The 25,827-nt window shown below is 41.0% G+C and overlaps 1 protein-coding gene across 2 annotated transcripts in view; it reads left to right on the top strand.

The window, feature by feature from the left end:
* The window catches only part of SLC6A11 (solute carrier family 6 member 11), a 184,119-nt gene that overhangs the window by 51,289 nt on the left and 107,003 nt on the right, over nt 1-25,827 (top strand). For both annotated transcript variants that reach the window (XM_045023765.1, XR_006581017.1), the window contains exon 7: nt 25,111-25,245. In XM_045023765.1, the coding sequence (XP_044879700.1) occupies nt 25,111-25,245 (135 nt within the window). The remainder of the gene's footprint in view (nt 1-25,110; nt 25,246-25,827) is intronic.

The raw sequence follows: 25,827 nt of genomic DNA, 5'->3' as shown, positions 1-25,827 counted from the left end.
TCAAGAAAAATGTCCTGATAATCAGATCTATTGGATTGCAGAGTAATCACCCTGTAGGGAGGTGGTGAAAGCTCTATTAGTGGAGAGTTACTTTGTATGACTATGCAAAACGCTTTTGATTATACCATAGGGAACAGGCATGGACTGGCAGGCAGAAGGCTTGGGTGACCTCAAACAGCAGGTCTTTTACATCTCTCCTTTCTATTATTTTTCCTATACGTACCAGGACATGTTCCTTTAGCTTCCTCTCTTTCTTCAGAAATGGATCTCTGACTTAAACTGTGAAAATGTTTAGTCTAACTGATAGACAAGAAAGCTGTTTTAATACCGTGGCACATACCAGAGTGCAGTTACAAAGGAAGAAGAAACTCTAATATGTAGAAGGAAGGAATTGTTGTATTTAGCTGACATTTTGATAAGTGTGTTCAGTGTGAGGGTGGCTGCAGGAGAGACATTTTGATGTCAGTCTGATGGAAAGTAATTTCTTTTCTATTCAGTTGAAATGTTTTGGTGACCAGTTAACTGTGTGAAGGGAATTGAGCATCCAAATCCCCTAGCTGGCTTTAGAAATCTTAGCCTGAAACCAAAAAAAAGTTGAAGCTGGTATTCTCTAGGAATTAGGAGGAATTTGGACACCCTGCCCCCCCCACTACAGAAAGGATGTGGACAAATTGGAGAAAGTCCAGCAGAGGGCAATGAAAATGATCAGTGGGCTGGGGCACGTGACTTACGGGGAGAGGCTGAGGGAACTGGGCTTGTTTAGTTGGGGATTGGTACTGCTTTGAGCAGGGGATTGGATTAGATGACCTCCTGAGGTCCCTTCCAACCCTGATAGTCTATGATTCTGTGTTTAGCCTGCAGAAGAGAAGAGTGAGGGGGGATTTGATAGCAGTCTTCAATTACCTGAAGAGGGGGTCCAAAGAGGATGGAGCTTGGCTGTTCTCAGTGGTGGCAGTTGACAGAACAAGGAGCAATGGTCTCAAGTTGCAGTGGGGGAGGTCTAGGTTGGATATTAGGAAACATTATTTCACTAGGAGGGTGGTGAAGCACTGGAATAGGTTACCGAAGGAGGTGGTGGAATCTCCATCCTTAGAGGTTTTTAAGGTCAGGCTTGACAAAGCCCTGGCTGGGATGATTTAGTTGGTGTTGGTCCTGCTTTGAGCAGGGGGTTGGACTAGATGACCTCCTCAGGTCTCTTCTAACCCTGATATTCTATGATTATATGAAAAGGCTCATTAGAGACTCACAACACTTTGGTCATGTACAGCATTTTTGTGCTCAAATAGTAAACAAACAGCTAGGTAGCTGCATATGTATATATATATTCAATAATGTAATTAATAATATCAAAAGTCCAGCTCTTGCCTTATGGCAAAACAGTGTCTTTTGTTGCTCTGTTATGATAACAATGGACTGTGTTTTAGGGACTCTTTCCATTTATGCAGCAACAGGTTAGGACTATAATTTCCTCAGGAGTGCTAGGTTTGGGGGCATCTACTGTCTGGCTAATACATCGCTGCCACAGGCAGATACGTTCTGGTGGCTTTAGGGTGGGTTCAGATCCTCTGTTCCCGAGCGCATTTGCTGTAGTTTGTGGTGCTCGCAGCTACCTGTGAAATGGGCAGTAAGGCACTGTAGGAGACTGCCCACGTAGGAGCCTGTGCTGGCAGAATGTCTGTGGGATGCAGCTCACAGCCAGCACTGCCCCTTTCCCTCCACCGCTGCTGCTCTTACTCGTAATGGAAGTATTTCACCGTATGAGTTCAGATTATCATATCTTAGTTCTGATTAATAATTAGGCTCTTTACCAGAGACTCTTTTCCAGTGTCTTCTCTAGGCCAGTGATGCATTTTTGCTCTGTAAGAGGAACTTCCCTTTCTGGGGTGGTTGAAAGATTTCAGCCCTCTGAGCATTGTTCTTTCTTCTGACAGAGGGCTGTGGGAATGCGTATCTTCTCGCTGCCTCCACTGACTCGTTGGCTGAGTTGGTATACCACAATGATGTGTTGCTGTAGGCACTTCATAATAATGCTGTAGATTAGGGATGACAGAGTGGTTTCTGGGTATGTTGCAGTTTTTATACCTATTGTAATGACATTTTAAGTTTCTTTCAAAGATCTTCCATTTTTAGTCATTGATGTCGGCTTGCACATAGATTATGCTCATTTTTATCCAACTGTGCTGAAATTTAGGACACTTCCAAGTTCTGTCACTAATAAGTCATCTCTAAAGCAAAACAAGACTTTTATTTTTTTTAAAGTACGTCTTAGGTATAGTTTCAGAATGTACAATTCTTTCATACTACCACTCCCTGCCCCCAAGTAGAACACCAGTCGCTTCCCTACCACCATATTTACTAAATATTAGATAACGACATTATGGGCCTGAGTCTCAGCTGGGGTAGATCAGTGGAGCTTCTCTGTCAGCAGAGCTGGGTGGGAACTGGAATTTCCATTCTGCAGTAAAATGCCAACATTTTTTTGGGGAAAAAGATCATTCTGAATTAGAACAAAATAATGCTGAAATTTCAAAATTTCCCATAAGATGAAAATTCCCCAAAAAAATCCGTTTGGGACCATTGAAACATTTTGATTCATTTTGATGTTTATATTATATTAATATATTATATCTAATACTTATGAATTAGATCTGGTTGGAACATTTTTGATAAAATATGCTGCTTCATCAAAGTTGAAATATCTCAGAGAGATGTATCAGTTTCAACAAAGTTTTCAAGAAGAGGATTTTTGAGGTTCAGGATGGACTCTCTGGTTGTGGAGAGAAAGGGAGAAGGACTGAGACGGTGAAAATCTACATTTTGGATAAAAAAAATCATATTTTTACATAATTCTGTTTCATAAAAATGTTCAAAAGGTTTTACTTGTGTTTCATATGGAACAAAAACAAATTCTGAAACCTTGAAATTTGTCACAAAAAGGAACTGTCATCCTCTGGACAGCTGTAATATAAAGATATTAAAATATTAATGTTAATATTACATTATAAAAGTCAAAATGATAAAGTTGAAATGAAACATTTGCAACATTCTTGAAACTAAACATCTTGACTTTTTCCCATTCAAAATTTAATTAAAATAGCAACATTCCTACAAAACATTTCTATTTTGATGAAACTACAGTTTTAATGGGAAAACTGTTGAAAACTTTTCAACCAGCTATGATTGACATCAACGGAGCTATGTCTCTTTACCCTCACTGAGGAGCTGGCTCATCGATAATTTACCTTTAGATCAGCTTGCTGTTATTTGATTACTTGCTTACATACTTTACAGACTAATGCACTGAATAGAGCAAGACCAAAAGGAACTAAAGGTGACAATATAACGAGACATAGAAACATAGGAATTGCCACACTGGGTCAGATCTGAGATCTAGCTAGTCCAGTAATCTGTATTCAACAGCGTCCACCACCAGAAGAAAGAACCTGCAGTAGGCAAATGTGGGGTAATCTGCCTTTCAAATCAGTCTCAAAGTTAGAGATTGCTGTAGTATTTTTTCCGAAATGTTTGTTGTCATTAATGACAATAATTCTGGATATTCTTGTTATCCCTATAAATTCCTTTTTGAATCTTGCTAAGTTCTTGGCCTCAATGGCTTCTTGTGGAGGTGAGTTCCACAGTCTAGTTACATGTTATGAGAAAAAATACCCGCTTTAATCAGTTTTGAGTTTCCCACCTTTTAATTTAATTGGATGTTTCCTTGCTCTTGTATTATGAGGCAAGGAGATATGAAGCTTCCAATCTATCTTCTCTACAGCATTCAATATTTTATGTACTTTTATCGTGTCTCTTTTATTTGTCTCCTTTCTGGTCCTAACTATCCTAAATAAGTTTGTCATCTGCAAATTTTGCTCTGTAGAGACATGTGAGAGAACCATGTTTCTCACTTGAGTCCTAACTTAATGTCTTAGGGCTGGTCTACACTATGCAGTTACATTGGTATAGGTATATCTCACAGAGGTGTGAAAAATCCATGCTCCTAAGAGACCTAACTAAACTGACCTAACCCCTGGTGTAGACAGCACTAGGTTGATGACAGAATTCTTCTGTCAACCTAGCTTTTGACTCTCAGGGAGATGGATTATGTACAGTGACCAGAGAGCCCCTCCCATTGACGTAAGTAGTGTCTACACTGAAGCACTACAGCTGTGTTGCTGTAGCATTTTAAGTATAGACATACCCTTTGTAAAAGCAAGGCTTTGTCCTTTCTGCTTTAGGCAAGGAGTTGATTATTAGAATAGTGCTTCCTATCCCTAACACATAGGATTCTGTGAATGCAGCTGGAGAAACTTCAGGGAACCTTACCATTAATAAGACACATTAGTAATAATATATTGCATTGCTAGAGTGTTGACTCATCATACAGCATCTCTGAGATACACTCACTTGGGGTGGGAGGGGCGGGGTAAGCAATAGCCAGCTAGTGTGCAGCCTGCTGCATAACCACGTGGGAAGTGAGAAGATTTGGGCAAAGATATTTGGACATACCAATCGTCTTCTAAAACATGCCACCGTTTTTAATGCCCTATAAAGAGCCCCTCTTCTCTATGCTATATGTGAACTTGTAATAAGAAAGGGCAGAAGCAGTGCTGCAAAAATGAATCTGTGGTTCCAGGGATTATTGGTGTTTCAAGCCTGAACCGTAGAGCACTGAGATACCCCTCCAGCTTTGCATTCTTATGTATAATACCCTGTCCTAATATTTGAAAAGCAATAATAGACCGGGAGGAAAAGGATTATTTAAAAGTGAATCTAGTACAACATGGAGCAGTAGGCTTGGATAAAAGGACTCTGTTTGGATGGTGAGGATTAGACACAATTTAGCTATTCAAGTAATTAATGCAATAAGCATCCCTCAGTCACATGCAAGATCAGTTTATGGAATCTTGTAGAATCTTTCCTGCTTGCAGCAAGGAGCCAAGATAGATGAGCCGTTTGATCTCTAGCAACTAGTCCTTGCAATAGTTCTGATGAAACCTGATGGCCTGATCCAAAGTCTATTGAAGGCTCCCATTGATATTAATGGCCTTCAGATCAGGCAGTACTAGAGCTACTTATCCCAGAAGACAAGGCTTTGATCATGGAGGATCTTTGTTGCAGATATTAATACTGTATCAATTTGCTTGTTATCGGGTTGGCTAATGGCTCAGTTTTTGCTTTTGGTTTATGATTGATCATTTTAATTACTGGACTCACCAATGAAAAGGCAATAAACCATGTCATCAGATAAATACTAAATTGCTAAAAGCAAACAACCAATACGCCCCTGCCCTCCACAGAGCAGTAAATAAATTCATTAAAATCTAGTATTCGTTCCAATTTGCTCTCTTGATGTGCTTCATAGAGCAAATTGGGATATGATTGACACAGTCCATTATGATATGTGTTAATGGTACTTGTCTGGAGAAATCTTGATGGTGGGTCGAAAACTGCTTTTGGGCAGAGAAACCTTTTTTAATGAGTTTTAAAAGAACAAAAACATATCATCTGTCTGCAAAATTATGGGTTGTACTTTTGCCACGTATGATTTAGCAAAGAGTCAAAATTTTCCAGTGTTAAGTGTTAAATTAAAAATGTATTATCGTGTAACACTGAGATCAGAGGATGAGTTAATGCTCTCAATGCACAATACTCACATAACCACTGGGATTATGACTCATGAATTTGGATGGATGGAATGATTCAGATCAAATAAGATACCACCTCTCCCATTCCTTTGCCCAAAACTTGAATCAAACCCAAATGGAAAGCTATCCTCCTTTGGTTCTCATTTCCCATACACCTCTATGTTCTGACCAGGACTGGAACTGGCAAAGTGCAGTACTTTGTGAAAACCTCTTAGGGAATTTCAGGGACCAGCTAGAAGATACAGAAATCTCCCAAAAGAGCTTGTTCCTATGAGTTCATCAGCCCTGTTTTATATATTGGAGTGGTTTGAATAACCATCTTAACATTTAGCTGCTTATCCAGACTGAACTTAAGCTGAGGACCTTTTGAGGTTCTCTCACCGCTTGTTTTGAGTTCCCTGATATTAAACACTACTTTAATCAATGCACTGGTGCGATCATCCACCATAACAAATAGAAGAAAGAGGCAGTAGATTACAAAAATTGTGCAGGGGGGGGGACTGACTCTGAGGGACTAAAGACAGGTCAGGGAAAATCAGCTGTTCACCAGGCAGCAAATGTCTACAAGAAAAACCTTCATCAACATTGGTGAAACATAATGCTTCCTGTGAGATTCCTATGTTACTGTATACAATTGATGCACTCAGGTACTTAGTGATGGGAGCCAAATAACAGCCAAGTAGATAAGATCTTCACATTACCATGGAACGTGTGAGTGGATTGATTAAGAAAGTCCCATGAGTCAAAACATGGAATAATAGACTAGATAATTATTACACAAATATCTTCTCATTAAATATTTATGACACTTTTTCCTAATTATCATTAGTTACTTTCCTATTTTGTATTGCAGTTCTAAAAAAGATCCTGCTTGGTTAACATAATTGTTTGCAACTCATTTTAATAATATCCCTTAGAGGGTTACTCTGCAGTGCACTTACCACACAAAAACTTAAGGACAGGAGAACTGCTGAATTGTTTATTTTTGACCTTTATTAGCCATTTTTGTATTCTACTTCCTACCATGGCATTACTGAAAAAGGTATAGAAACCTTAACAGGGCAAAAGACTTCCTTGTCCCTAAAGGAACTATGTTACAATTTTACCTACATTAAGAAAATTGGTTATTGGGTTGCATAGGTGTAAGTAAGGGCAGAATTTGGCATTTTTTCCTTAAAGTGCAGACTTTTCCTACTGCTTTCTATATGCATAAATATCTAAACCTGTGACATTCAGCTCAGTTCTCCTGGAGCAGCTCCTCAGATTAAATGGCTGTGACTGGAGCTTGTCATGTTCTACCTGACTGGGTTTGGCAAACTTGGTTTGAGTCAATAAAACTTCCCAATGGCACCTGGTTTGGGGGGTTTGTCACAACATGAAGCTCAGATAAGGGTAAAGATTCACAAATCCCTTAAGTGGGCTTGTTTGGATTAATGGTTTCAGGTCAGACTTGGTGAAATTCACACTTTCTAGCAGCCAGATTACTGCACTTTTATTCAGGCTGAATAATACCTTACTCCTCAAGAAGTCCCACTGATCAATATGATCTGGTCCTAGCTAGATTTTCAGTCCAGGGTAACAGACCCAACAGACCTAGATAGTTAAGATCCATACTTGATGAGCATCTGAGCTTTCGAGTGCTTATCCCAATAAGTTAAATGCCAAACCTTTAAAGCTCACTAGGAAAATGAAGTTGAAACTCCACTAGATCTGGTTAAAGTTTTATTTTCTTGTCAGGGGAAATCCATGAATTTAGACGAGCAGTTTCTGTCAACTTTCAAAGGCAATATTTAAGCTGTCAAACTCAGCACTGGCTGAGTATAAAGCCGTCCTTAGCTACAGAATTCAACAAATTCCTTCCAGTCCTCTCCCCTTCCTCACTCACAAGCACAGCTGGGTAGTGTGAGGTGATTTATGGGCGTCTTTCTGTTCCTCCTGTCAAATTATTTGATTATCCATGTTGGACGAGTAGAACAGAGGACACAGTGCTAGAGGAAAAAAAAATCATTTTCTTTTGTCTCTCCTTTTGCTTTACTTTTTCAAAGAAGTGACATTGTTTTCAGAGGCAAATGTGACATTTTTCATTTCTTGTACTAGGCATTCAGCACTGGAGGATCTGAAAACTTAGCTTTCACATAGTTTCCACCTGCTATTCCCTAGGGCTCAGATCTTGAAATGGGTCTCCCTGGACAGAATCTAGCTCTGTATTAGTGTTCTTTTAAGGAACAGCCCTCATGCAGCTTCCCACCACACATGGGAGAACGCCCACTATTACATCCCTTTATGTTGTCCAGCATACTCCCTATTTGCATTCTGATCTCATTCTATGTGCCAGTTAGGGCCATAGCTCCATCGTGTCAGCACCTCATCTAGGGTGCTATGCTTGGAGTGGGCTGTGCAAGGAAAGGAAGGTGCCTTTGTACCTTCTCCCCAACTGTATGTATACCTGTATAAGGCCATGATCTGGCTCCTAATTTACTGCAGGGGAATGGATCCTCTTAAATTGGGCACAGGGCTATGTTGGTCCCATTAGAAAGGTTGGCAGCAGACTGCGGTGACTTTACTCTGCCCCATATTTTAGTGTCTTTGAAATTGTTGACTATGATATCCTACTGTGCAGAAAGTCTTTCGTTTTGAGACTACAGTGACCCAGTTCTGATCTCACATCAGCTTTACATTGCTCTGACTCCATTGACTTCAGTGGAGTGACTGCTGATTTATAATTGTGTATGAGAGACCAGAATACAGCCAAAGCAAGAAGAAAATTGAAAAGTTGATACAAATTTGCTAGGGATTGGAGCAAAGTATTTAACTAACCTCTGTGCACTGCCTTCCGCTGAGTCTAATATCCACTAGGCTCTCCCTGAAGACTCCTAGCAACATATCTCGTGTGTGCCAAAACATAAAGTTCAGAAATAGCTCTCCATACCTTTTGCCTGTTAGTCAGCTGCCCTCCCATCAGAAGGAGTTAAGCTCTGCTTGCCAGCAGTTAAGTCCCACACAGAAAATTTATTTTTCAATAGCAGACTATATAAAGACTCTAATGGATTCAATGAGGCAGAAAGAAAGTAAAAGGACAGAAGAAGAAAATAAAAGAGAAAGATGTGTGGAAAAAAAAAAGAACTGGGGCCCATTGTAAGGGCCCAGGAAAAGGAACTAGGCAGCAATGATTATATCTCCTGAAGTGTCTTTTGTTTCAGCCTGAAGTAGTAGCAAAGAATAGCCCTTCATGGTGAGGCTTTAGCACTCAGTCCAAGATTGATCTCTGTATTCAAAGGAGGAAAGTAGAACGTTCATGAGATGCATGCAGAATTTCTGCTTTCCAACCTCCTCTGTGTGAAGTTTTAAAACAGCTACTGAGATTTTCTTTCCCCCCTCCCCTTGCAGCTTTGAGCATTTAAGGACATCTCTAAGCTGTTAGCTAAGGAGGTCTGTATGCAGTGCTGGCAAGCATTTTTCACAAATTGTGATTGGTGTTTGTGGACAGCTTTAGATTGTAATATTAAATCAAAATAATGCAATATCTGTTTCATTTGTTTGCCATTAGCTTTCAGTAGCAGAGGTCCACCTTTACTAGGAACTGTGGCTTAGAGTATGTCGACACTTCAGAGACTATCTGTAGCTATGCCAGCTTGGTCCTGAAGTGTAGATGCAGCCTACACAGATGGAAGAGGTTTTTTTATTGGTGTAGGAATACAGTAGCTATGTGGATGGAATAATTCATTTTTCTACCAATGTAGCTACATATACACGGGGGATTAGGTCAGCATAGCTGTGTCAGTCAGCAGTGTGGTTTTTCCACAGCCCCGACCCAAGGAACCTATGTCAACCTAACCTTTAAGTGTGGACCAAGCCTAAGGCTATGGCTACAGTAGAGAGCTTACAGTGGCACAGCTGCACTGATGTAGCTGCGCCACTGTACGCTATCTACTGGAACTGCTCTAAGCCAACAAGAGAGAGCTCTCCCGTCAGCTTAATTAATCCAGCCTCTGTGAGCAGTGGTAGCTTCTACCACCGACATAGTGCTGTCCATACTGGCACTTAAGTCAGCATAAGTTATGTCACTTGGGAGTGGCTAATTCACATCCCTGAGCGACATAACTTATACCGACATAAGCTGTAGTGTGTACATAGTCTTGTATTAGATAAGAGCCTACTCCAAGTTAATTGAAGTCAGTGGGAGTGCCCTAAATGTGACAGGAGGATAGCTTGAGGTCCAGGGCCATGTAAGAAGGCTGGAGGAAAGGTGTAATTCAATGTACCAAGCCAAAGCATGAAATAGAAACAACCCAACTGTTAAAACAAAACGAAAAGTGTTTTCTGAAAATATTAAGAGGTAGACAAATGTAGTGAAATAAAATCAGATGTCTGTCTCAAGGAAAAGCATATTGTTTTAGTAAAGGTACTGTAAATGGACTTGTGCCTGGACCGGACATTCTATAAAACTTTCAGACACTTTAACATTTGTTTAAAAAATAAACATCAAGCCAGCAAACAAGATTTTAGTGTCTGAATCACCTCAGTCCATTTCTTCCTCATATTATTGCTTTGTAGTTATCACGTTCCTCCCCAATCAACCACTCCACACCTCTCCCCCACAATTAAACAAACACAAGCAAACAGAAAACCAAACAGAAAAATGTCAGAAAGAAGATGGGAGCCAAGCAATAAAACAAGAAAATAGGTCTCTGAGGGGACATGTGCGATCTGTAGGTAGTATGGCATTTCAGGTGCTAAAGCATTGTTGTTGGTAGTTATTTTGGGGGGCTTGGCGGGTGAAGTACAACTTGTATTTCTGCTGGGTAACTCTCTGTTAGGTTCTATGAAGCCAGTATTGTTAAAACGAAGATTGTAGAGTTAGGCCAATAGCCAGCCCTCGTTCTGCATGTGCAGCACCTGGTATAAATTGGCATAACTCCATTTGCTGAAGATGTGGACCATTATTACAGGGATTTCTGTGATATCCATTCTCATAGTATCTGAGTTCATGGATTAGAAATACATCAAAGTTCCCTGGTGGGAACGATGCTCAATTCTTTTAGTCCTACAGGCCAAAGTGGAAGTACTCTTTTTGCAAAGTACTGGATTTCTTTGTATTGGTTATTTTGTCTACAATGTTGCTCTTATAGATTCATAGATTCTAGGACTGGAAGGGACCTCGAGAGGTCATCGAGTCCAGTCCCCTGCCCTCATGGCAGGACCAAATACTGTCTAGACCATCCCGGATAGACATTTATCTAACCTACTCTTAAATATCTCCAGAGATGGAGATTCCACAACCTCCCTAGGCAATTTATTCCAGTGTTTAACCACCCTGTCAGTTAGGAACGTTTTCCTAATGTCCAACCTACACCTCCCTTGCTGCAGTTTAAGCCCATTGCTTCTTGTTCTATCCTTAGAGGCTAAGGTGAACAAGTTTTCTCCCTCCTCCTTATGAAACCCTTTTAGATACCTGAAAACTGCTATCATTTCCCCCTCAGTCTTCTCTTTTCCAAACTAAACAAACCCAATTCTTTCAGCCTGCCTTCATAGGTCATGTTCTCAAGGCCTTTAATCATTCTTGTTGCTCTTCTCTGGACCCTCTCCAATTTCTCCACATCTTTCTTGAAATGCGGTGCCCAGAACTGGACACAATACTCCAGTTGAGGCCTAACCAGCGCAGAGTAGAGTGGAAGAATGACTTCTCGTGTGTTGCTCACAACACACCTGTTAATGCATCCCAGAATCATGTTTGCTTTTTTTGCAACAGCATCACACTGTTGACTCATATTTAGCTTGTGGTCCACTATAACCCCTAGATCCCTTTCTGCCGTATTCCTTCCTAGACAGTCTCTTCCCATTCTGTATGTGTGAAACTGATTGTTCCTTCCCAAGTGGAGCACTTTGCATTTGTCTTTATTAAACTTCATCCTGTTTACCTGAGACCATTTCTCCAGTTTGTCCAGATCATTTTGAATTATGACCCTATCCTCCAAAGCAGTTGCAATCCTTTCCAGTTTGGTATCATCTGCAAACTTAATAAGCGTACTTTCTATGCCAATATCTGAGTCGTTGATGAAGATATTGAACAGAGCTAGTCCCAAAACAGACCCCTGCGGAACCCCACTTGTTATACCTTTCCAGCAGGATTTGGAACCATTAATAAATACCCTCTGGGTACGGTTATCCAGCCAGTTATGCACCTACCTTATAGTAGCCCCATCTAAGTTGTATTTGCCTTGTTTATTGATAAGAATATCATGTGAGACCATATCAAATGCCTTACTAAAGTCTAGGTATACCACATCCACCGCTTCTCCCTTATCCACAAGACTCGTTATCCTATCAAAGAAAGCTATCAGATTGGTTTGACATGATTTGTGTGACATGGTTTTTGAGATTTACAAACCTTAATTCTGTATATCTCATTGAAGTCAGCTACAATAGATGCAATACAAAACCAGTGTAAAGAGCTGCAAAAGCATAATGATATACCTTTCTACCTGAGCGACAAAGACAGCTTCAGTGCTGGAGCTTCCATTGCTACATTGGGTACTCTAAATATCTGGCACTCCCAGAGTGATGTGGTGGCATTTCCAAGGGAACTGAGGCACAAAGAGATTAAGTAAGTTGCTCAAGGGTCAACAGAAAATCTTTGGCAGAGCTGAGAGCTGAAACCAGATTGAATTCTAGCCCAATGCCTTAGCCACAATGTCTTCCTTTCCCTCATATTTACTCTGCATCTTACTAGCCTTTCACTCAGATTGGAAGTTCGGTAACCAGGGCATGAGTGGTTTAGCAGTTGGGAACAGCTGCTGTGCTAGTGGAGGCAGTCCATTGATATAATAAAGGTGTGAGCCACAAGAATACTATGGTTAATGTAATAGGTGCAGGGAGTTGAAATGCAAAGGAAAGATGGAGACAGAGTATGTTTGTTTATATTTTAAGTGGTGAAGCTATTGAAGATACACTTTTAATTGCAACAATTTTACAGTAAATACATCTCACAACAGTGAACAGGTGATAAGGACCTGTATTCCTAAGAGGAAGAAACAAGACCAATTTTATTTCCTCTCTTGGATAGACAAGTGAATGCCTTTTCTTTAAATAATAAAAGATAGGTTGTATATTATGATGTAAAAGCATGAATCATCTCAACACACAACCCCATTTCATGATCACAGAAGATGCAAAGAGGGAGTAGATTTATGAGATACTGCAGTGATGTCTGTGTTATCTATGGAGGGTGACATTAAAATATTACCCTTTACCAACACTCACTGCACAGCAGCTCCTGAGATATTTCCTATTCTAAAGTATTAAGAAACACTGTGGTATCTCCCAGAACAGTGGTGATGGCTGATGAGTGCTGAAACTTTAACACTGACCACTGGATGTCAGTCTGATTGCTTAGAAGATTGATGGACTACATCGAGAGAGGCTGAACATGGGATTGTGGCTGATGCAGAATTGCAAAGAAAATTCCCTTTAAATGTTGATGGTTCAGGCTTTTAATATTTGTAGTTAGACCAAAAATATGAAAATGATATACTGGGACAAAAACATATTTATATGCTCTACTAAATAAGTACCTCTCTAATTCAAAAATAAACTGGCTATGTCCTATACTGTAGCCAAGACCCGCTTGGCATAGAAGTGGGGTGAAGGGGAAGACTGTCAGGAAACTGATTGTGACTTACTGGCTCCACCTTAGTTTAAGCCCCTGAATAGGTTAGCATAGCCTGGGGCTTAAACTAACCTGTGCCAGTTGGCAGTGGCCCCCCAGAGACCCTCCACCTTTTGGGAATAGCTGGAAAACAACAGCTCTGGTTGTGATACCTCCACAAACATCCCCATGCTGGGTGTGGAGGGAAGTGCTCTATGCCGCCTGAGGAGATGCAAGCAGTTCTCTTTAATGCTGCCTGATCAAAGGAAAAGGAGTGCGTGAGAGAATCCGTTCAGGCGTGTTAAACCCGCTTCCAGCTAGGACAGCCAAGGCAGAGCTCTGCCTTCAGGGGAGTTCAGTGAGGGCTGCATGTGCACATCCAGTGGTAAAATTGGCCTCTAGAAAGCAAACTCACATGGTGCCTAATTCCTCCCTCATACTCACCTGTGTAACTCCAGTGAAGACTGAAAATTTACTCGGTGATATTGAGGGATGGGTTTGGCCCATTGTAAATTCTAGCTGAAAGTCAAACTAGTGGCGATAACCTGGGGTTGTTCTTTACCAGCCCAGTCCAGAACCACAACCCCTGTTAAAAGCTGTCTAGGCTAGATACTGGTCTCTCTGCATAGGTGTAACTGAGCTCAGCATCTGGAAATCCTGGAAGCTTTTGCCTAGCAACAGCTTTGGTTTAGAAGAGCTTTTACTTTTTAAAGACCCTTAAAGACCATTTCAAAAATAACAGTCAGCTGATTTATTAGTCCCAATTGATCTTTAAAATTCATCCCTTAGATTTCAAGTTGACTTTTACTTGATTAAGTAGCAGCATTTGATTTTGAGGTATTTGGGGCTGTGGTGATTTCCCGCTTGATGGGGGTTCTTCATATTTAAACATTTCAGCTTTGCTTGAATTACTGAGCTTTTCCAAGATAGCAGATGAAACTTGCTGTTGTTGCATCTCTGTTCGTACCCATCCTCCTCTTCCTTGCCCATAACTACAGTAGTTGGCATTTCCTCCTCTTTGTACAGTAGATTTTACAAAATGCAATAAATTAGCATTCTTCTTTCAGAGTATTTGAATCTTTAGGACACCTATGAATAGCATTTTACGTGCCACTCTACAGTAAAACTTCCACGCTCTCATTTATGGGGGAGATCATTTTTAATTTAAGTGACCAGCTCTTCCAGGTTAAAACCCCTGTGGGTGCCAGGGCTACTAATGAGCCTACAGTGGTGTGATTTATTTTTTATTTACACTGGTAGATCTGTACCTGCTTGCCGAGGTGTGATGGCTCCTCTTGCTAGAGGCCATATCCACCTTCCCATTTTGAAATTAGAAACATTACACCACAGATGTTCTTTTGCACCACAGGTTTTGTATTAAGAGCACATGCCATTTGCGAGAGCACAGTAGTTTAACAAATTAGTAATTCCCTCTGGGGCAGATGAGTGTTTGCAATCAGCTGCACGCATGCCTTTTGTATTCACTGGCTCTCTTTGATTACAGTGGTTCCTGAGGTAGGTGTACACTAAATGCCACTTTTTCAAAAGATCATTTTCAGGACTGGGGAGGTGGGAGCACTTCATTGATTCCTGCTGGCATGTATGTGGAGATGGAAGTTGCACCCTGTGCAGTACTGAAGACTTGTGTTGCGGGGAAGCTCACAGCTGGTGTATGGCCTGATGCCCTCCCCAGAGATTCTGACAGATTTATGTCACTGTTGGGGCTTCATTGAAGCAGAGGAGGTTGCCTGGGGCACGCTCTGGGTTAGCACATATCCCTTAATTCCTCAGCCAGGAACCCTCCTGGCCATTTTGGTGCTGTGCTGGCATGATCCTAGGTGAACCATGAGTTCTGGGGACCTTGCACTGTTTTGACTTTCCCCACCCCATCCTGGGCAGAAAAGGTCTTCAGTTAGGGCCTGCGCCAGCAGAACCCAATGAAGACCTGTAAGTCAATAAAGGCTGGAGCCCTTATGCTAATAATATACAAGGTATATGCAGGGTCAATGACAATGGTTGGGTAAGGGATGAAGAGCAACATATTTTGTTCCTGAGTTACCTCCCAAAATATTTATTGTCTAGGGGATAATCTGCCAATTCTCCTCTGTGAGTATGTACGGCCTGGTAGGAATCTGAAGCAGTGTGATACCACTGTACGGGTGAAACAGTATACCAGATCCAGCACTGGGAGGTCCGAAGTCTTTCAGAGCAGGCTCCATCCATATGACTACATGGGTGTTTGGGGGATACGGCTAGTAGGTCTGTTACTGTGTAGATCCACTGGCTAACCCCTGTGTAAAATTGGGGAACAAGTTCCCCAGGAGTTAGTGCTGGCCTATGACATTGACCTCTAGGTAGAACAGTTTTGTGTAGTTACCTGTCTCCTGTGGAACCTACTCCACTTATAGTCAGCAGCCTCACTTAGGTGGCTGTTTTTAATTAGAATTGAGCCCACAGAAGAGCCCTGGATCTGCTTTCCAGTTACTCTGAGTTTGACAGAGATCTATTTCTTTATTGAACCCAAATTGTAACATGACCTATGAACACCCCAGAACTATAGGAGCGTTTGAAACTACAATAGATTCAGATCTGAGCTTCAAGGCTCCAGTTGAGCTGTATTTTTCAGCCCAGTTTTTTTAGACCTGCATGCTCAAAATTGCATGTGCAAAATGCATGAGTGCAATCTGAGTGCACATTTGTTGTGGTTGTTCATTTATTATGGTAATTGTGCATGCAACTGGCCAGTTAGATATATAATTGGCTCGTTACCTGCACAATTATCACAATTGTCACAGTTGTGCATGTGATTAATTGTTCATGTAGTTTATACCGATGCATTTGTCTCTCATTTTGCCAACATTTCTGTTTTCTTATGTCATGGATTTTTTTTAATGTTACCATGACATAATAGCAAAAACGTGTATAGCTTTCCTTCCTTCTGAATATGGAAAATCCATAGTAGAACATTTATTATATTGGATATTATCAAGGTCTGAATAATGCATGAAATGATTCTCATTAGAAGCTCATCATCTCCTTTCAACTTTTTTCTTTATTAGGAGGAAATGCTATGATTAGAAGGTGAGGCAAACACTGGAAAAAATAAATAGATCAGATATGTTTGTTCAAGTTTGTCAGGGAAATCTCTCTAACCATGTGTGTGTCCTTTTTTATGTTTGCTTTCTATTGTAGTGAACAAGTTTGATGTCAGGAATCTTTGCCAAAACAGTGAATTTTAAGCAACTATTGAAGAATATACATACAAAATTAAGTCTGAATGTGTAAATGCAAGTTTTTGCTATGGACAATTGATTCTTCCAGTAAGGAATAGACTATGTGATCTATGTGGTCAATCAAAACCGACCACCATAGCTTGAATATCAAATACTTACAGTTTCACTTCTTTTAGAAAGACATTTAATCTTGATTTTAACAGCCTGTGGGCAGTTTACAGACAAACCAGTAGGCAGAAATTATTTGGGAAATAATTTATAGTAACGTGCATTAGGGGAAATTGTATGCTGTTTTTAGAAAAATCATTAATACAAAAAAAGTTAATTAGTCAAATACGTAGTTCACTACATGTTGTTGACTGGGTTCTAGCTCCAGTGCCTAGTTACTGTCCTCCCCTAGTGCTTTTTCATACAATTCCAGTTTTAACCTAGGATCTGCAGCCGAGATTGTGCTGGCAGACTCCCAGTGCCCAAAAGATTTTTGGTGCAGGATCAGAGTCTCATTCATCAGCAAGAGTGTCCCTAGCCTTTTTGTAGTGTAGGATGGACCCCCAACCCCAATCAGCCAAGCAAAACAAATGAGCACCCACCTGAGCAGCACAGTGACATGATACCCCCTGAAAGTTAATGCCCTGGGTGACTGCCACTCTTGCCCTCTCCCAGAATCAGCCCTAGTTAGCAGCACTGAACCAAATCTCCCACTGTGGTTTCCCTGTCCACCTCCTGTAACTTCTGAGAGACACTGTGGCCTCCCAGCCAATACTCCATGCATAGTGCAGTGTTAGAATCTGTGCATCTTTCTCTGATGATGTCATCGCACATGTAGAAAGTTTTTGCTTTCTCTGAACACTGCACAGTTAACAAGTTTCACATGTAATTTCAGTGAATGTCCTTTGCTGGCCTTTATTTTCTAGCTCACCATATTGAGCTCATAGTGAATTTTCCCCATCTCTGATGCATACTCTTCCTCTCTCCGAGCCCATTACCGTCACTTTTCTTACCTCTTTGGTATTTGTACTGTTTTCTACTCCAGGAGAAACTGTTTGCAATCATGTATGACTCATCAGAGTTTAAGAAGAAAAAAAATCTACATTTGTAAGCAGTCTGGTTAAGAATGGTTCACAACACAATTCTGGAGCAGATTGCTCTCTGTGGATAAACATACCAGGATAAAAGCAGACGATAGTGAATAAAACTGCAACACAGAGAGCGCAAATAGTGAGGTTAGACGTTTGGCTGGTTCTCTCCATTTTTGTGTGTCATTTCCCAATAAGCAAAAAAAAAAACCCCTTTCAAATGTCATTCAAAACTGGCAGTTTTGCTGCACGCATTGATATTGGAAAGGGAAACCCTTGTACAATGTCACAGAATGGTATGATTATCTGCAACAGTAAGTGGTTTGGAAGGGAGTTTGATTTTATAAAATAAATAAGTGGGAGGTGGGCAGGATGGTGCAAGAGTTGATAATGGGATCTGGACCTTTCTCTTGTAGGTTCTTAGTCTAAATGTAGCCCAGACTGGTAGTGCTTTAGGGCTTGTCCACGTGGGGAAATTGACCAGCTGAATTGGAATTAATTTGCAAACTAGACACCATTAAATTAGGCTTAAATAAAGACTGGGAGTGGATGGGTCATTACACAAAGTAGAACTATTCCCCCTACTGTTACTCACACCTTCTTGTCAGTCGTTGGAAATGGGCCATCCTGATTATTACTACAACATTTTTTTTCTCCTGCTGACAATAGCTCACCTTAACTGATTACTCTCGTTATAGTTGGTATGGCAACACCCATTTTTTCATGTTCTCTGTGTGTATACATATATATTCCTACTGTATTTTCCACTGCATATATCCAATGAAGTGGGTTTTAGCCCACGAAAGCTTATGCTTAATTATATTTGTTAGTCTCTAAGGTGCCACAAGTACTCCTCATTCTTTATACCCCTAGAGTTATGCTGGTATAACTCCTTGTATGGACTCTCTATTCTGGAATAAAAGTGACTATTTTTGTGCAACATAAGATATGCAAAAATAAAAAAATAAAAATCACTTTCATTCTGGAATAGTATGTCCACACAGGGACTTATACTGGGTATAATTCTAGGGGTATAATTGTACCACTGTAGTTCTGCTGGTCCATTTCCCTGTGTAGACAAGTGCTGAAGGTCATCACCAGTTGCCTACTGTTCAGTAGTCAGTGAGAAATACGTTAGTAGTGTCAATAAGAGGAGAGGTGTCTACATTACACCACAAAGAGCACTAACTGGCATCCCTTTTTGGCATTCTCAGGAGAGGTGAAGGACGCAGTAGACAGAGCGACTGAACCACTACCGTAAAGTTGCATCTCTCAAAAGCAGGGTTCAGGCCTATTAATGGGGGTGCTTGCCCTGACAATGAGATGTAGGCACCTAAATCAGTTAGGTATTGAAATGCTCTGGGCAGCAACGCCTAAATAGGTTTAAAAATCTGGACCTAAGTGAACTTGAACACTTTCATTTTGTAAAAAACATTGTATTACAGTATAAATAAAACACAGAATGCAGTTCAGACAATCTCATTTCCCATGATCTAGCATATTGTTTTGTGTTCTGTACCACCCAACCTGTGGTGATGGCCAGTAAGTATTTACACAGGAAGCAATTGGAACCATCTGAAGTTGAAATGTCATTGACATCATAGAAACGTAATTGTATTATCTTGTGGTGACAGGAGGTAATGAAACTCACCAGTGTATGAAAAAATTCTTCCTTCCCCACCAAAGGGCAGTTCAGCTGTGGTCACAGCAAGAGTGAAGCGAAGGATTAAAGTTCACTGCAGCCAGTTCCCTATTTAAGATTCATCCTGATAAAAGTTGCTGTGATGTAGCCTGTGAACATCAAGCTGACATGTCCTGTTGTAGCTGCGGCCCGAGCAGTCTATTTTTAACTTTTCTGGCTGTGTGGCTAAATTCATTGTGCTAAGTGCTTCTTTCTCTCTCTCAACAGGTTAATGATGTAATCTATGTTTCCTCCTGAGGTTAGTTTTACCTATTGCCATCTCTCACAAGTTGAGCCTGCTGCATCACAATCTGTGTGCGGTGGTTGTTGGTCTGGCCATCCCAAAGACTAGCTTTTCACTTAGGGTAAAAATTTCAGAGTAGCTGAGGACCAGATTTTCAAAGGCATTTAGGCACTCAAAGAGGCAGATAAGTTCCTTGTGGGATTTTCAAAAGCTCATACATGCCTAAAAGGCATTGAGTTCAATGGATGTGCTTTTGAAAATTCCAGTAGGCACCTACATACCTTTAAAATGTGGCACTGTGTATCTAACTACCATTTAAGTCTTTAGCTGCCTAAATACTTTTGAAAATCTAGCCCTACGCGATTTAGGAGCCCAAGACCCATTTTCAAATGAGATTTAGTCACTTAAGAGCCTAAGGGCTTGTCTACATGGCATGAATTGCAGCGCATGCCGCATGTGGACGCTACTGGTGCAACAAGGTAGCTAGTCCAGAGTTAACAGTCCAGTAGTGCCCATACAGGCAGGGCCAGATTTCCAATTAGGCCCAGTAGGCACGTGCCTAGCGGTGCCTAAAATTTAAAAGTGGGTTAAAAGTTTCATTTTTTACAGAAAACATGAAGGTCAGCTGTGGGCGGGGGAGTGCTGAAAGTGCTTTGCCTAGGGCGCAGCAGGTAAATCCAACCCTACACACAGGGGAGTTACAGCGCACAGTTCACACACACACACCCCGTAGTCTGAACTGCAGAGCTGTGTAGACACAGCCTGAGTCCCATTGACTTTCTATGGAAATTAGGTGCTCAACCTGCATAAGAGCTTTTAAAAATCCCAGTAGGTACCTAACTGCATCTTTGGGTACCTCAATACCTTTGTCAATCTGGCCCTTTGTCAGATTGTAATAAAATAACTTGGTGCTGACACGGGTGTGTCAGAAACTTTTATTTTGTTCCCAAGTGCTCAGACACCAGCCTGGCTCCGACATCGCTGAGAGCTGGAAAAAGCATTCCGGGCATTGGCATGCTAATTAATATACGAAGCAATTAAAGTCAATTAAAACAGGGTTCAACGTAATTAGAAACAGTTGTGTTCACATTTATATTCAGAGAGGCTTGATGTGTTGAAAGAAAAGAAAACAATTTCAGGCAAACTTTTAATGCCTACAGATGTGGTGATAATAACAGCACTTTGATTTCTAAAGCCCCCTTCACTTCCCTGGGTGCTGTACAGAATGATAAACACAAACATAATGAGAATTCCAAAACAGGAACCCTGAGGGATCCAGGGGCTCAGCAGGCCTGGAGATGCAAGCTGATAACCTGATGACAGTTTATAATGGAACTAAGTTTGGGGGTTCCTGTCCCAGCCCCCATTTCAGCGCATCACAAATCCAGCATCTTTCACTGGCCATTTCAGCTCAAGAAGATCATGGAACTCCAGCAGCTCTGTCGCTTTATGAGTGCCGAAGTCGCCTTTGTTTTTATTTTAATAGCAATGCCAACTGGTCCAAAGGGCTGCCACAGCCTGTAAACACACCAGATCCTTCCCACCTGTCCACAGGCCTCTATCTTATCAGCCTATCCTCTTACCTGTGGATTGGATTCATAGGCGTGTGGTAGAAATGATGCGCTATGGTACCTCTCTCCTTGCAAGGCAGTGGTAGAGGGAGGAGAGACGTCAGAGAGCCCTCCCTCCCTCCCTTAATGCTGCTGCACAGGTACCAGCCATAGTTTGGCTCTTACAGACTGAAAATCGAGGAGCTGGGGGTGAGGTTTCCAATACCTTCAGCAATGCCAGAGGCCCCAGTGGGGCATTTCTGGGCAGGGCAAGGCAATTCTCTGGGGTTTTACTCTCCATGCCAGGATGGCTGTATGGAGGAGTGACAACTGCACTGCTGTTATGCAGAGGTATCCTTGGCTGATCTTCTCTTCTCTCCTCCATTGCCTGTGGAAGTGTGAATTTCTAAGGTTCTTCCTCCTCCTCCTTGCAGCTCAGGCTTATAGGAGCTGTAATTGCACCTTCGGTAGAAAACTGTGTATAGCGAAGTTTGCCTGGTGCACCCTGGAAAGAATATCTCTGTGTCTGAAAGGGCAGTCTGCATGCTGATGTAAAATGACATGGTGCAATGGCAGGCTGCATGAGATGACAGATTGTGAAGTAATATGACATAATGAAGCAGGATCCAAGAAAATGTTACTCTTTCAATTCAGGTACGGTGACCCCAGCGTCAGCCATTTGACCTGATTAATTGGTATTAACAGCAGCCACCATTAATTTTAGGGGAGGGGAGGGAAGAGATTGCAATGCACAGAGACTGAAATTGCAGAAATGAATGAACAAAAAAGCACAGAAATCTTGTTGGGATAGATCCTGTAGCCTCTCCATTCACTGAGCTGTCACTGAAGCCAGGAGAGAACTGCAGGATCAGTCTCTTTCACTGCATTTCATCCTTATTTCCTTTTATTCACTTTTTTTTATTGGTCAGCCTCATTATGAAAAACCAGCTGTATGGAATTTTGTCCCTTTGAAGCACTGGGTTAGTGAGCGTTGAATCACTTGGTCCTAGGAGATGGCTTCTCCATCAATAGTGAACAGTAACCGTACATAGCACATGAACAAGGCTTTCCATTTTTATTGAATCCTTAATTAATCTACGCAGTCCTCTGAAAGGCCGGGGGGTATTAGCGTCATCTCCATTTTACAGAGAGGAAACTGAGGCAGAAGACATGGCCTACATTTTCAAACAGGATTAGTGATTTTAAGTAACTAAATTTTTGGTTGCCCAATCTGAGACACAAAGAAGCGGACTGATTTTTAGGGGTTGGATGCTCAGCACTTTCTGAAAACTAGGCCCATTCTGTCTCAGTGTGAGCACCCCGAGACTGAAGCAACAAAATCACTAGTCGCATCTCAAAATTTATGCCTAAGTGATTTACTGCCACAGAGTGAGTTAGTGTCAATGCTGGGATTAGAACTCAGGATTACCCTGTCTCCTAGTCCTTTGATCAGACCTTGGGCCATGCCTGTTTGAGAGGAATTTATTACGCTGATATCCTGATTAAACAATTAAAGAGCTATCGTTGGCCCAGATCATCCCCTCCTACAGAAGGAATCATCCCCTCTTGGAGAACCCACCCCCAAATTCCCACTGAAAAGTCTGCAGTTCTCTCTCTCAAACCTGATAGATCATAGGCAAGCCTCAGGAGGCCTAGACTATTCAAGCAGAGGCCCTGTGCCTCTACACAGACTCTGGCCCTCGTTGCCTTCTCCCATCTGGCAGTGTGGCTCTGTTGGACACCCTGCATCCATCACCCACAAGACCTCTAAGGGTGACTCCATGGAGAAGATAATACAGCTATCCATGGGACTAGAGACAGGCAACGTGTGTGCCCAATGTTGCTCTTCCCATTCCTTCTCTTTGGCTTGCTCAGCCGCCATCCTGTGTCTCAGTGCAGACCCTGGAGCCATAGAGACAAGTCTAAAGGAAAATGGATGAGAGGGCAGAAAGATGGCCTCAGCTGGAGGACTGTGTCCATGTTCTGGGGGCCAGACTTTAGGAAAGAGTTGGATAAATTGGAGATAGTCCAAAAGACAGCAACAAAAATAATAAACGGTTTAGATAATATGACCTACGAGGAAAAGTTTTTTAAAAAAACTGTGCCTGTTTAGTCCTGTCTTGAGAAAGGAGAAGACTGAGGTGAGGCCCTGATAACAGTCTTCAAATATGTTAAGGGCTGTTATAAAGAGGACAGGGATCCCTTGTTCTCCATGTCTGCTGAAGGTGAGATAAGAAGTAATGGGCTTAATCTGCAGCAAGGGAGATTTAGGTTAGATATTAGGAAAAACTTTCCAACTAAAGGTAGTTAAGCTCTGGGACAGGCTTCCCAGTAAGGTTGTGGAATCTCCGGTCATTGGAAGTTTTTAAAAACAGATTGGACAAACACTTGTCAGGGATGATCTAGGTTTACTTGGTCCTGCTTCAGCTCAGGGGGCTGAAATCGATGACTTCTCAAGGTCCCTTCCAGACATATATGTCTACATTTCTATGATGGTGCTGGGGCTGCCCCATGCACATCACAGAGAATGATGTTGATCTCGTCTCATTGTATAGCTTACTGCATCGCCTTAGAGCTCAGGACTGGAGGCATTTCTGTGTCCTGGTAGCTTTATTTATAAACTCGTTCTTAACTTTACCTTTTGTAGGAGGATTACACAGAATTCTTCAAATCTCAAAGCAAAAGCTTGGCATGATATTGTGTTATAAAACGTGTGTTGAGGTACAAATATACAAGATACTTTCCATGCCCAGAGATCTTATCGTCTAAATGGAATAAAACAAAAATACAAGTTTTGTTTGTAACTTGGCCAGAGGGCGAGCCACATCTCTCATACAGACCTGTGAGTGGAGAGCTGAGGAGATGCACCTTTGGGAAGGAAACTGAGGCAGAGAATGCCTGGAGAGCCCCAGTTGGCCTGGGGAGGGAGGGTTGCTATGGGGCAGGCACATTCCTATCACAGTGGGTTTGTTTGAAGAAGTGGGTTTTAGAAACTTGATAGTTCACAGGAAAATTTTATGCCCATTTTACCTATTAATCAACTACTTGTATGGTGTGTGATTTCTAATAATCTGTGTTCAGTAATTGATTGCAAAAAACCCAGACTGTATAAGACTCTTGAATGGAGAGGTGGGGCGGGGGGAAATCCACATTTTCTTCCCTTCGTTATACTTTCTATTGTTCTGATTTTTCCAAACACATTCAATACCAGTAATAAGAGTACCATTGTTTCCAATATACGTTGCTGCATAGTTAATATGTAATACAGCACATTCTTTTCTGGCAAGTCAATTAATTTCTCTACTGTACCATATCTGGTTTAACTGGTTTAACTGGTATGCAGTAACTTACTTGGAGAGAATGTCCCAATATGTTTGTGATTAGAGTTGGGTGAAATTTTTTGACCATTTTTTTCCTTCAAAAAAGGCAGATTCAGCAACAGTTTGCAAATTCACCAAAGTATTTAAGTAAAACAAACAAACAAAAACAGTAAAAAAAAGTATAAAAAATTTGAAATGTTTCATTTCAATTGTCAATGCAAAAATTGACTTTCTGTTTCAAAATGTCATTTAATAGTATTTTTTAATAATCAGTAGTTTTAAAATGGTCAAAATTGAAACAAAACATTTTGTTTCACCTGAAATAATTTTTTCAACTCTTTGATTTTCCCAAAATTTAAACAAAAACAAACAAAAAAATTCTGTTTGACTCCAAATGAATTTTTTTCTACCCTCCCCTTCCCCCTTGAATTGCCAGTGAACTGAAAAATCCATTATTCACCCAGCTCTATTTGTGATTAAGTGTTTGCCCATTTTCCTACCAGGCCTAAATGATTTAAGAAGGAATATGCTTGGGGATGAAATTCATCCCTCTGCAGAAGACCAGCATGGATATTAGGTCTCAAAGTAGGATTCAGTGGGTGCATAAGATTGTGTGTGTATTTATATCTGGATTACTACCAGAGAAACAACACCATCTTCTTGTTGTTTTTGTTGGGGAAAAAAACATTTTCTGATGTTTTACTTCTTCTTGCTAGGTGGTATATGTAACAGCTACATTCCCGTATGTCATGCTACTGATTCTTCTGGTTCGAGGAGTAACATTACCAGGGGCTTCTGAAGGAATAAAATTCTACTTGTATCCTGACCTATCCCGATTGTCTGACCCACAGGTAGGACCAAATAACTAATGTTCAAAACTTGCTCTGTGTTCATTGTATCTCTGAGGTGGAAATCTTTGGTGCTTCCAATTTTTCATTACATTCAAAGTTGGAATACACAAAAATGTAGCAGATTGTATATAGATGTGTTTCAATTTGAAATTCCTTAAAGGCATTAAAAATAATCATTCATAGTAGCTGTAGTATACTGTAGTTGTGTGGGGGTGGCGTGGGGGAGGGGTTGTTTATGTATATTTTAGGGACACCTTAGCATGTCACAGTTGGATTTTCAAAAGTGTTCAGCACTGGCCTAATTCTGCCCCCATTGAAATCAATGGGAGTTTACCATTGATTTCAGTGGGAGCAGAGTTTGACAAAGACTGAGCATTGTTGACATTGTGCACCCTTAGAGTGTATTCCAAATAATAAATCTCCGTGGAATGGTTCAGATAATCTGCTTCTCCTTTTTTTTTTTAAAGGGTTGACATATTTGGTATCTTTGCAAATAAAACAGCACAGAAGAATGAAAAAATCTCTAAACATTTTAAAGCAGCAATAAATTCTTAAAAAAAGAGAATGTGCCTTTTTAGTCAC

This window comes from Mauremys mutica, chromosome 7 (genome assembly GCF_020497125.1).
Source record: "Mauremys mutica isolate MM-2020 ecotype Southern chromosome 7, ASM2049712v1, whole genome shotgun sequence".
Classification (NCBI taxonomy): Eukaryota; Metazoa; Chordata; order Testudines; family Geoemydidae; genus Mauremys; species Mauremys mutica.
This window is presented reverse-complemented; position numbering and strand designations above follow the sequence as displayed.